Source organism: Mytilus californianus, unplaced genomic scaffold (genome assembly GCF_021869535.1).
Source record: "Mytilus californianus isolate M0D057914Y unplaced genomic scaffold, xbMytCali1.0.p SCAF_3, whole genome shotgun sequence".
Lineage (NCBI taxonomy): Eukaryota > Metazoa > Mollusca > Bivalvia > Mytilida > Mytilidae > Mytilus > Mytilus californianus.
In genome coordinates this window covers 39,348,976-39,362,686 of record NW_026262679.1, presented here as the reverse complement: position 1 = coordinate 39,362,686, position 13,711 = coordinate 39,348,976, and the positions used below count along the sequence as shown (strand labels likewise).

General features: G+C 32.3%; 2 protein-coding genes across 7 annotated transcripts in view; both read right to left on the bottom strand.

The window, feature by feature from the left end:
- LOC127734546 (uncharacterized) overlaps positions 1 to 10,751 on the bottom strand; it is a 28,782-nt gene extending 18,031 nt beyond the window's left edge. For 2 of the 6 annotated variants that reach the window (XM_052244478.1, XM_052244479.1), the window contains exons 1-5: positions 10,222 to 10,751; positions 2,938 to 2,976; positions 2,486 to 2,562; positions 2,088 to 2,134; positions 919 to 1,801 (exon numbers count right to left, since the gene is read on the bottom strand). In XM_052244478.1, the coding sequence (XP_052100438.1) occupies positions 919 to 1,801; positions 2,088 to 2,134; positions 2,486 to 2,562; positions 2,938 to 2,967 (1,037 nt within the window). In that variant the 5' untranslated portion in view covers positions 2,968 to 2,976; positions 10,222 to 10,751. Of the gene's footprint in view, positions 1 to 918; positions 1,802 to 2,087; positions 2,135 to 2,485; positions 2,563 to 2,937; positions 3,168 to 10,221 lie in introns of those variants that run through there. The other 4 variants (XM_052244477.1, XM_052244474.1, XM_052244476.1 and 1 more) reach the window with 4 other exon arrangements.
- A 2,720-nt stretch (positions 10,752 to 13,471) lies between these two features.
- The window catches only part of LOC127734543 (uncharacterized), a 38,672-nt gene continuing 38,432 nt past the window's right edge, over positions 13,472 to 13,711 (bottom strand). The window contains exon 23 of the mRNA XM_052244471.1: positions 13,472 to 13,562. Within this exon, the coding sequence (XP_052100431.1) occupies positions 13,558 to 13,562 (5 nt within the window). The 3' untranslated portion in view covers positions 13,472 to 13,557. The remainder of the gene's footprint in view (positions 13,563 to 13,711) is intronic.

The window sequence follows — 13,711 nt, the reverse complement described above, 5'->3', positions numbered from 1 at the left end:
TTAGGTCTTGGTACTTTCCTAAAATCTTTTGAGAAAAAGTAGGAGACGTCCTTTGACAAAACCCTGGCTCGTTAATTTTCGCTCAGACACCGATGATGTTTAAAATGTCTGAGTAGCAGCTGCAAGCTCTTATTCTAGAAACGTTTAAATTTTGTTTTTTTGTTAATACCTTTTCGTTTTCATCAAAAAGAGAGGCGAAATATACCAAAGGGACATTAAAACTCATTAGTCGAAAACAAATGTACAACGCCATGGCAAAAAACGAAAATCGACCAAAAGAAAAAAAACAACAGTATACAAAACATTGAAAACTAAAGACTGAGCAACACGAACCCAAAAAAAAAACCGGGGGTGATCTCAGGTGCTCCAAAAGGGTAAGTGCATCCTGTTCCACATGTGACACCCGTCATGTTACTCCTATAAAATATGTTGATACGTTATATTTATTGATTAAGCATCACGCAATAGCGGATTGGTAATTGATTCTTATCTAACCTATCTATCACAAAATTTATAAACCATCGGTCATGCACATTTTCTAACATTGAAACTTAACCGAATGTAGAAGTTTGAAATTAAAATAATTTTTTCATGACAAAGGATAGACAAGACTGTTGCCGATTTAAACATCACATACATTCAAAAACTTAAAAGCACAAAGAACAACAACAAAAACTAAAACAAGAGCAACACGAACCCCATATAAAATCAAAATAGAGATGATCTCGGGTGATCAGGAAGGGTGAGCAGATGTAAAACAGGTAGATGTTGCCAACCGATATATACTCAAAAATAGCATTTCTAAAATGATTAGTACACTTGTATAAAGTACTCTTGGTAGAAGTATTCTTCACCTTAAACTAAAATAAAAACCAAACATAACGTTTAATCCGTATGTGTGAATCAGATGATACAAACCTTTCTTGTGAAATCATTGACGTTTCTTCCGGTTTAATATTTAGCCGAAAGGATTCTACTTTCTGAAGGTCCATAGTTGGAACGTTATTAGTAATTGCTCCTTTAAAGCATTCTTGTTTAATGTGATAGCTTACACGATTGTCATGTTGTTTTTTCATAGTTTTTCTTTTATACCGATTTTCCCTTTTACGTGTCCTGGTTTGAAATTCTTGTATGATAGGCTTTTCACAAGTGTTTTTTATTGGTGACTGTTCAGATGAAAGCCTTCTTGATGTTTTGTCGTTTTCAATGCAGCGATCATTTTGAATATTTTTTTTATCACATTTGGTATGCAGATTTTCAAAATCAGATATTGAATGATGCGTTATATTTGTTTCATCATTTATACTTTTCAAACTTTTCAGCATATTGGCATCGGTTCGATCGTTGAGAGTTTCGCCAAGGTTAATGTTAGTGGCACAATGTTTTATTTTATTGTCTGTTTTGTCATTCAAACTATTGTTGAGATCATTTTTGATATGCATTTCTAATGTCTTACTACTACAACAGGCATCGTCCTTTACGCAGGCATTAGCTTCTTCGATGGAGGATTCGCTTGGTGACGACAGCATATTTTCCATGAAAATTATCCTTGATTTATGATTTCCTAGCGTATTCGATGTGCTGTTTTGACTTGTAATACTGCTTGATGGTTTGTTTGAAATAGTTTCATATTTTTCACCAATAACTCGCTCACAAGTAGCATAATTTCGTACATTGTCTACAAGTACATTTAATCTACTAGTATCCTTCATCAAGTTCGATATATCTTTGGTCACTTCTTCTAACTTGCTTGTATCTTCCAGCAATTGTGTTTCTACTTTTTGCATATGTTGCTCAAGCTCTTAAAAATACAACGTATCCGTTACATATATATATATTTACGAATAAGTTAGAAATTGATAATTGCCTTACATTTTAAAACTCAAACGATATCACATGTACTTTAACTACTATTTTAAAATCAAATAACACATTGAATACAAAATATAGTACTGTAATCAAAACTCAAAATGATGAATATTCATCATCAAACCATTTTGATTCCTTATGAAACTACTGTCATTAAAAAAATTATGATTAAAAGTTTGGTGCCTTTTCAGCATTCTTTAATTTATAAATATACTTACTTTGAATTTTATTCGAAGCAGCAGCTACGTTTAAAGACCAAGCCTTGCTAAAATGTTTGTTAAAACTTTGAGAAAAAATGCATAGTACATTACCATATCATATTTTAAATAAATTAAGATTTCAAGATTAATTTGAAGTATTTAACTCTTCTAACTAGATGAAATCTAAGGAGATAAGAAATTACCCTTTCATTTCAAAGTAAACAGAATAATTTCCTGAAATATCCACATTTTAGTCTTTATCATTATAACAATAAATATAACTTATGATAACAATTTACCAATGATATTGCTAAACATAGTTCTGAAAATGCATTATATTGAAAATCCTAGCTATTTATATTTAAATGAAAAAAATCACTTGTTTAATAATTTGGTGAGGAATAGAAGATATTCACCGGTTGGATGTCATACGATACAATATTTCTGTGTGAGTTTTATGCAATCCACGAATAGTCTGCACCATAGCAATAATCTTAAAAAGAAAATACAGTTTGAAACATTAGATAGAAAGTCGGAGTCACGATATGAAATTCGCCATTATTTTGGTCACAATATTTTTACCTTTTAAAACGTAGCATCAAAATCATCAATTCTAATTCTGAGGGTATTTTGCAACCATGTTTGTGCAATTACGATGTTTAAATATCTTTGAGTTATTTTATTTTTCAACACCCTTGGTTTATATTTTAGTATAGATAGTTGCTGATTATTGGCGATGTCGTCTTAAATTACATAAATAATACACAAAATTGAGAAATATATCAATTCTTTCCATCAGTTATTCACGATACGTTGGAATTCTAATAATTAAATAAAAACATGATAACACAGACAAATATACGCATACCTCACCCTTGAGCCGATTTTCCTTTTCCATTTTCTCCTACTAAATGAAATATATATTGTAAATTCTTATGTAAATTTGAATTATGTGAAGTACCACTTTTACACATGTGGAGCAAGATCTGCTAACCTTTCCGGAGCACATGAGATCACCCCGGTTTTGGTAGGGTTCGTGTTGCTAAGTTTTTATTTTGTAATTTTGTGTTTATATACTGGTGTTTGTCCTTAAGTCTTTTGTTTAATTGCCAGGGAGTTGTCTGTTTATTTTCGATCTATATATGAATTTAAATGTCCCTTTGGTATCTTTTGCCTCTCTGTACAGCTTATTGTATGCACATTTGTCTTGTAGAAGACCAGTAGATGTCAATTTGGTTTTTGTGTAATGGTATTGTGTGGTATGAACATCCCTCTAATGTTTATTTGCCTTTTATTTGCAAAATTTTGCTTTGTTTTTCGATTATTGTTTATTTGCATTTACCCGATTCATTATACATGTACATATACATTATATATAATCAACCCGTGAATTCAAATAAAGTTTTGGTAAAGTTTAATTTTTGAAATTAGCAGATGATTTTCATCATAACAGGATATAAACACACTTAAACAAACGATACATTTCATATTTGTTCTCTATAAGTATCTGCCTCGAAATTTTGTTAATAAAATTATAATCAGGTATTTGTTTTAATATTTTTTCGAATAATTCCTTCCAATATTGAAATCATAAATGCATAGATAAAAATAATTGACATAACAGTTTTGCGTTGTACATAAATTTTTCAGATCATATAAAAGATAAGAAGATGTATGATTGCGAATGAGACAACTCTCCACAAGACACAAAATGACGTAGAAGTTAACAACTATAGGCCACCGTACGGCCTTCAACAAAGAGCAAAACCCATACCGCATAGTAAGATATAAAAGGCCCCGAAATGACAATAGTAAAATAATTCAAACGAGAAAACTGACGGCCTGATTTATGTTCAAAACAATAATCGAAAAACAAATATGATATACAGCAACAACCGACAACCAATGAGTTACAGGATTCTGACTTGAGACAGGGACATACAGAATCTGGCGAGGTTAAACATGTTTGCTGGCGCCAAACTCTTCCCTAACCTGGGACAGTAGTGTACAACATAAGAACAAACACTGAAAATACGTTGAAAAGGGCTAAACTCGTCAGATTAATACAAAGCAAAAAAAACAAGTAACAACTAACAAAAGCACAGAGTGCATGTCGCAGAGTAATTATACATCCCCCACAGCAACAAAGACACAAAGTACAGATCTAAGAGTACTAGCAGTTACTGACAGCTAGTTCAAAGCCAATAACAACTAATAAAACATCATGATTATAAGTCTAAGATATCAATCAGTACACATCCAACATCCAATGGATATAGTGTAATGACGTCATTAACAGTCATAGAAAAACAAGAGCTTGTAGAATGGCAAATAAAGGCAACAGCAGTATACTGCTGTTCAATAGTCATAATTCGAATAAGCAAAAACAAATCCGGGTAACAAACTAAAACCTAGGTAAAAATCAAATATAAGAGGAAAACAACGGAACAACAGAAACACTGAACTACAACAAAAGAAACGCCAACATAGATAGAAACGGACTGTAGATGACAACTGCCATATTCCTGACTTGGTACAGGACATTTCAAGAAAAAATGGTGGGTTGAACCTGGTTTTATATATATATGATAAAATATAGGTATCGACAGATTGTTTGAGAGGTTAATAGAGATACAATGTTTCAAACATTATATCTTAACTATAAAGTACCATTTTGCGACAAGGTTTTTGCGCGCGGTTTGCAAATTGACTCAGCTTACATACAAGTTATGTGTGTTAAATTGCCACAATTCGTTGTCCAATATCCTTTCTTTCTAAAAAAAATCATCTGTAAATAACCATATATTTTGTGGCTAACAACCAAACTTTGGTTATTATTTAGTCGAGGTGTGATTCCTGGATTAAGTGGCGAACTGCGGTGTTTTAATATATTGTTCATTCGTCTCTTCCGTATTTATTTTTTATATGCAGTGTGCTCGATTATTTAAAAATATTGAAAATCAGGAATTAGACAACTATTTTCCATTCTTTCAAAAGTTAAGAAAATGTAAAGTTTTTTATTCTATTAATTTTAATAACCTTGTTAATATAGTACATGCGTTGTTTCGTAATTCTGTCAAAATCCATTATTTATTTAGGTGGACGATACACATTTTATTACTAGATTTATGATGTCTGTGGTAGAGACGGCAATGTTTTCTTAACCGTCTCATGAACTTGGTGCACGTGTTAATTTTCAATCTTTGTCAGGCTTATTCAGTCAGTTGCATTAATTAGTTAGTAGCAGTAGCAGTGAAAAAATTCAAATCAAATTTTGGTTATTTAATAACTATTCTTACAATGCCAACATAACTATAAGAATTACGACAGTATACTTATTGTGTTTATATTATACACCCGCAACAAGAGGTATGAAGATTTAGAATTATACTCGATATTTGCCACTTTAGATTGTGTCGAAACGGATCCGGATGGGAATAAACGCTTTATTTTGCAATTTGTGAGATTACATTTACTTGGGAACGAGTAGGCTGATCAATAGTGATATGTTCTATTAGACACTACGCAATTATTTGTTCATATAGAAATGGATGCTAAATTTCAAATGGTAACAACTATGTATATAAATATATCTAGTATACAACACTAGACGTACGTCAGAATTTTTCATTAGTTTGTTATTTACGCTTGCGTTTCGGTCAATGACGATATTTTCTGCTAATGAGTCGGAGTGGATATTGGCTTACAGATAAGATTGCACTGGTATACCAACATTTTTAAAAGTGGCTTGAGACTCTGGTACAAATTTATCTTCTAGACAGGTCAGTTTATTGTATTTTATTTTCTAGATTTTTCATTGTTTCTGAAAGCTATCGTTAAAATAGATACTTTTAAATGATTAATAATCGATAGACATGTCATCTCAATTCATATTTTGGTCATACAACAAATAATGCGTGCAGTTTGAAACTGACGAGCAGGAATTTAGCATGATCATTTGAATTATCTACACATTCACTCGATATAAGATCTACAGAAGAGAATTTATTGCGCCTATTTGAGTTCACGATGTTGTATATATATTTTCGACATTCATAGAACGTACGCGTGTAGTCAAGAGACAGAAACAATTACTTTCTATTTATTTATATATACATATATATATATCTTTTATTTTTAAAGAATTGTTGTGTTACACAAGATTCGCAAAAGCATAGGTTCATCTTGAATGTGAAATTTTCTATTTAATATTTGTTTATCATTGACATGTTTATGGTGATCACCTGATTTAGCACGTGCACATAGACTTCAGGTTTTGTATACCATGTACAAATGGAACTATGATTACAGAGATGTTACACCAGGTTGTATTTAGTAAACGTCACACTATACTCTTATAGATCATGATACATTATTATTGTTAACACTCAACAAGACTACGTTCTGCATAGAGGCTCTTACTTGACACTATGCTACGGATCCCAAATTCTTTAGTAGCTTCAGATGTACCTAATAAATATTTGTCGATTTGTCGATTATGCATAACTATTATGTTATCGAGAGAGAGTAGCTTAAGACATCTTATATTGTTTACACTGCACAAGAACCATGAGAATGAGAGTAAAATCATCGGACTACATCACATTTATTATATGGTACTAGAAGATGCCCGCGAAATGGCGGTAGAATTGGCATAGTTTTGAAACAAGAGTGTGGACACAGTAATAAGGTGGACACAGTAAGGATTTGAACACGGTTAATGCATTTAATTCTAATTTTTTTTAAACGATGAAAATGAGGAACATAATGCAAAAGACCCCATTCATCTCGGTGGGAAAATAAAGATATTAAATACCCAAGAAAAGTGTGGCAAAGTGTGATTTTCAGTAGTTTTTTTTAACCCTTTTTACTCAATAACCGTATGAGATACGTCAAATCCGTTGACATTACCGAAAGTGATAAAAAATGAGTAACACAATGAAAAAAAATCCCATCGAAATCGGATGAAAAATGAATCTATAGAACTTCATCAGGAATCAACCTCTGACTGACTGAGCATGCGCGAAAGCGTATCAGACACGGATCGATAACGTTCTCCGAATTTGAATATTTTCTCAAAAAATGGCGTTTTCTGTGGAAAAAGATTGTATCAAAGACAAATTTTGGAAGTACAAAACACTACATTTATACGTCATTTCACAAATATTTCCGACTTTGTACGGTTTCAGAGGAGCTGCGGCTTAATGAAATCGGTCTCTTCCTTTAGTAGTATATATTTGTTATTGTTTGCAATACATATATAAGCCACGGGGTTCTATGCATTGGTTTAAAAATGCAATTTCACATTTACAATTTTACAAATGTATGTACATACATGTATATATACACTTTACCAAATTTACATGGTTAAGCAGATACATTTCCATTCGCTGTAACTATTCATACTCGACTCTCCCGCATGTCATATATTTATATTCACTTCATGAAAGTTTTCGACACTTTCTAACACCCATCATGCAAATATCATTTACCTTGTAGTCCACAAAACTGCTTGTACATTAAATTAACAGTCATTCAGACTGTCTGTTATAGTTCATCAAACAATTAACCTTCAAGTACTCAACAACGACGACCTTATCAATTTACCTACGTAAATCTGATTACAGATTAGGAAAATTAACGAGACACAATGAATGATAGACAAGTCATGCAACTTAACGTTTTATCCTAATATATATATATATGTCCCCGACAACGATTACATACTATGAACAAGTTAGAAAGGATATGGTATATATCAATTCATGACACAATATCACAATATGCTTTTATTGCCGTCCTTTATCTCAAAGTCACACTGACACTTCAACATAGGGCAAACATCTAACTCATCACAAGTTCAGATGTCACGATACATGTATATGTAATGGTTGGATTGATTGAAACTATTATTTTACTACTTACTAGTAGTGCTCAAAGTGTGTATATTTGTTTGTTCTTTTTGTTTTTGTTTTTGTTTTTTTTGTTTTTGTTTTTTTTTGTTTTTTTGTTTTGTAATTTGGTTGATTATTACATAGTAAGGTTACGTATCTTAAATGATACCAGATATTGTGCACACAGTTACATTCGTTTTTTCTTTATTTCATATTTGGAATATGGAGGAGAAGCTCTTTGTCTGTTGTCTATTCAACCAATTGGATAAGTGATACTTATAGCTTATTTATGTGAAGAACTGACATCAACTGAAGTTATTGAAGAGGCCTAAATAGATATGATCGCGTGCAAAAATGCAATTTAGAACTTTTGCTGACAATTATATTCATCACTGTTTATATTTACATTTGACGTATTGTTAGCTTACTATTTCACCGACGTAATTTTTTCAAATACATAGTATCAACTACAAGAATAGTATTTATTGTCCGACCGAAGTCCATTTAGACTGCATAGAGATATTTTGTCCAGTCACACAATAAGACAAAACGATTTTAGCGGACATTCCTTTCACTCAGGCGCGGCTAGCAGCATTATAATTTCATTGTTCAAGATTGATGGCATCGCTTGTCCGTATTAATTGCTATTTCAGATGTTTCGTTTCAGAAAGCGAAGTAACTATAAATTTAAAAGCTACAAAGACAGATATTTTCCGACAAGGTAGTATAATTTCATTGTTCAGGATTGAAAACATCGCTTTTTCGTATAAATTGCTATTCCAGCTGCTGAGTGTAAGACGAAACCTATAAACGCAAGGCACAATGATTCGTTTTTCGTTGAAGAAATCGAAAACCCAGTTTCCCGGAATTATTTTATAAGCAAGCTTAAAACAATACTCATGGCATTAGGATATAGTGAAAAGGATTATAGCGGACATTCCTTTCGATCAGGTGCGGCCACTAGCGCTAGTTCTAAAGGTATTGAGGACAGCATGATACAATCACCTGGACGTTGGAAATCAGATTGTTTTAAACGCTACAGTAGAACATTTAAATCGGATATTATATCCGCGATCGGTTATAACTTTGTAACATGTCCTACATCCTAGCCTTGTGTCTTTTCTTTTCACGTTGATCTCAATATTGTGGTTAAGGATTTTTATATTGACATTAATTTTTCTCTAGATCAACTTTAAGTTTAACAAGACACAAGGCTTCATCAGGCACAACATCTTCAAATTTTGGGGTTACTCAATATGCAACTTGGGCAGGCAACATAACGTTACATGTTTCGTTTTGTGATATGATATTTTATTTTGGCCAAATATAATATCGTTCCCCAAATTTTTCTGAGTAGTTAGGGTGCCTACGTACCTTAATGAGGAATAGTCTCATCTTGATTGCTCAACAGCTCTATTTCACGTCGGTCTATGCCCACAAAGATTTACTCTTATGCGATACCACGTGGAAAATCAAGTAAGGCTATACCGCTCGGGAACGGCTTGCTAAAGTACTCTGAGACAAGTAGACGTACACACACGTGTATGCAAATACACCTATGGTGACGCATTTCTGTCAAAGATATGTGGCTAGCTCAGGCACAGTATTTTAGCGGCAAATTATCCTTAATTATCTGAGAACACACTTTAATTTTATGTACACACTGTGTGCTTTGTGTCAACTGCAGGTAGCATATAATTTGTTTTCCTCTTGATTTACAATATGACAGAACTGAGTGAATTACATGATACTAGAGAAAAAATATCCTCAAGCATTCACACAGTGTGCCGCGCACACTGCTCGGATAGTTAAGTATAATGTTGGCGTCAGTTAGTTTACATTCATCGCTTTTTATTCAATGACGCCAAGGAAGTTTTCTGTAACATAACGTGTTACCCTTAAGCCTAAAAAATCATCTGTAAATAACCATATAGTTTGTGGCTAACAACCAAACTTTGGTTATTATTTAGTCGAGGTGTGTTTCCTGGTTTAAGTGACTGACTGCGGTGTTTTAATATATTGTTCATTCATCTCTTCCTTATTTATTTTTTATATGCAGTGTGCTCGATTATTTAAAAATATTGAAAATCGGAAATTAGACAACTATTTTCCATTCTTTCAAAAGTTAAGAAAATGTAAAGTTTTTTATTCTATTAATTGTAATAACCTTGTTAATATAGTACATGCGTTGTTTCGTATAATTCTATCTTTTAACATATGTTTTAATGTGTTAGTCGTATCATCCCCAAAACGCTTACCTTTAAATTATCTATGAAGAAAGACTAAATAATGTGTCCAACAAAGATTTCGAACAAATCATTTACCGAATATAATCTCTGATACAAATATTGTCACCAGTATACTTGTTTTAATCAGATCTATACACCTTTCTTGTGTGTCGTCTGTGTATTAACTTCCGTTGTATTTACATTCTTTTGATGATATATAAATTTGGGGTTTTTCCAATCATGTTTCAATGTAATTAATACTCACCTAATTTAACGGTTGAAATTACAAATAAAGCATTATGCATTTCAACAATATATATTCATCTGTAAATACTGTCCTAATATTTCACCTATCATTTGATTAAATCTGCTAAAACAATTTCTGGGAATTTTCTATATTGTTACTTTCCACTTCCTAATCTATTTACGATATTCGAATTACTGTCGCCTTATTTTATCCTGTTGTTTGTTTATATCGGTCATTGTCACAAACTTAATTTTATATTTCTTCAGGGCAATACTTAAGAATGATGAATATTTCTATAACGAGGTCAAATGAAAATATAATCACATCCGACTATCTGTACATATAATGTAATCATTGAGATTTTTCCCGTACCCAAGTCAATACGTAAGGTTAAAGTTCAGTAAAGGTAAAGAATAAGCAGATAATAGTTTTTATATTTTGTTCGACCTAGTCCAGAATTAATTTTACTCTTGTTTGTCCTCAAGGCCAACACAACACACAACACTTTCCACCTCCAGTTCAATATTTAGTTAAAAAAAACCTCTGTGATTTCAAAGTTACTTGTTCAAATCAAAAGTGGAGCAAAAGCCAAGGCAAGTGACCTCAGATCATAATATGTTTCTCCTTGTGGGATGATATATCTCCTTGTGGTCTGACTCATCCTTACGGTTAGTAGTACAAAGCTAGGTATGTTCATTATAAACTCATCATAGATACCAGGATTAAAATTTTGTACGCAAGACGCGTGTTTCGTCTACAAAAGACTGATCAGTGGCGCTCGTCTCCAAAAAATTAAAAAGGCCAAATAAAGTATGTCCATATTACATTATTATGTTGTCCCTGAATATTTCTATACAAAATGATGTTTTTCCCATTGGACAATAGGCACCTACCAATGAAGCCTTCAATTAATCTACTGAAAATATAATACCTGTATCCATTTCCAAAATTTAATAAAATGCAGTCTGCTTAAAACAACTGAACCACTTAAAAATTAAGGACACATTATGTTATTGAGAGGATTTTCATTATTTCAAATATTTTTATTTTATCTTGAACAGTACCTCACAGTTTGAACTTGAAGATATATATTTTTTTTAGTTAATGTTGATCACTAGTTTATTTCTTAGACACTAGGGATAAACTGTCCCAAAGCTACACAATCGGCTAAATGTGTGAAAATCACATTATTGAGTGTTTTAACATACTTTGCTATAGTGATCTAATCAATGTTTGGTCTATTGCGAAATTGAAAAGTTTCTTTTATGTGGCTTCTGTTTTTTTCATTTTTTATGTTTGCTTGTGTATCTTATTGTGCTACTAATCATTACATTGATCATTTGATATGACGTTTGATACGCTTGACCGACATGTGACGCTAGCATAAAGGAGACGTTTTCTCTGTCAGCGCACCTTGTTATACTGCGCTTGAAGTTCATGCAATTCCGATTGTTACTAAGGAGATACGTCAATGATGCAGTCATTAAAAACATATAACCAAAAACATCTAGTCTGTAACAAGATTATTCTTCTAAAATCTGTAAACTAACTTTATGTTGGAAGAAGTGACTGTTAGCGGTTGGTGCAGTTTAAATTGTTGCCCATTTGTTTTGAGATTCTTATTATTACATTTAGTAAATAACTTTGCACCATGATAAAGAGGCATCTGTTTGACCGTCGGGATGTATGAATAATAAGCCACGTCCGGTTGTAATAAGTATGTTAAATCCGATACTCTTTATTGATAGCTTGCAATGAGCGCACCTTTAAGAACTATTGTAACAACTCACTGATAGTAACATAAGTGGCGTGTGCCATAGGCATATATGTACCATACCCCATATTTCCTCCCTTTCCACCTGTTTCCAACTCCACGCCCTGAATCTCGGTCGTTCCCTTTTGCAGATTCTTCTTATTTTATGAATCTCGTTTGAGAAAAAGGCTTTATATGAGTTGCAGCAAATACATTTGCAATCAGATTTATCGAACGAACATTTAACTAAATAGGAAAACTTTTGTTTGATAAGATTGTGTGGAAGTGTAGTGTAAAGAGTGGAAAAGTCAAAACTGTCAACCGAATCAAAAGAACCATCAAAAGCACGTAATTTATCAAAAACATCCAAAGAATTTATTACACTCCTAAAATGGTTAATTCCACTATTTTCATATTATTTATTACAAAAATTAATGATCGGTTCTTTGATAGCGATAAGGAACTTGTTAAAAGCACTGAAAGTCTAGTAGTAGAACACCTACTAGAGACCGAGATGAAACGATATTTTACGGGTTTTTGTGTAGTTTAGGTTATCAATACATAGTGGGAACCTTCAAATGTTTAGAAGAAGCCTTAAGCTGATGAGCTGTGGTTGTGACATGATTATGTACTATGTGACTCTCTGTGGAGCGTACGGCCTTGCATGTAGTTGAATGTATAATTTTATTCTTAAGGACTTCCGTGTAGTATTTACGTCATACCACCACCACATTGTTGGCTGCTTTGTCGGCCGGTACAAACACAAATTCATTACACAGTAATGAGTATAAGAACAATTGCCTTTCTGATAAAGATATTAAATACAGAGTAATATAAATTGTCAGTCTCATTTGCTCAGATCATAAATAGATTAGCAGACAGCAAACCATATGAAATACTATTAGCATATTCTATCTACAATCATTATCATTTTGTCAACTGAATATATTACGCATTTATATTTTATTATTAGACAGGTTAGACATCGGTATAGCTCACCTTAAAGAGCATGTTCTTTCATTCATATTTTTGGAAAGTTGTTATACTTCGAGCAATAATATATAGACTGTGTTGCAGTTAGACGAAATGAAGCTGTGAATTGCGTAATCATTATTTCGAACATCGATAAACTACTGTTGCCTTTATGTAATATGTATCTGACGTTTGTGTGACGGAGGGATAGTGTTCAGCTATTGAATGCACATGATTTTATATACAATAAACAGATGAAATTACTCAAAAGCTGGTGTATATTGCGTAAAATCAAATAATGCTATAAATATATGCAACATTCACTTTAATAAAAATCAATTAAAATAAAATTGTCCATTCTTTTTTCGACAAATCTTCTTCTTTATCTCCCATTCTAATCTAAAAGATAAACATGTAATTTTAATAGATAATTTTCAAATTTCAACGAATCAAAACCCTTTGACTTACGTTATATTCATTTGAGTTATTTGAATTATGTCACCTAAAAAATATTGGAGCAGTTATATGTTCACGAAGATTCTAAACTA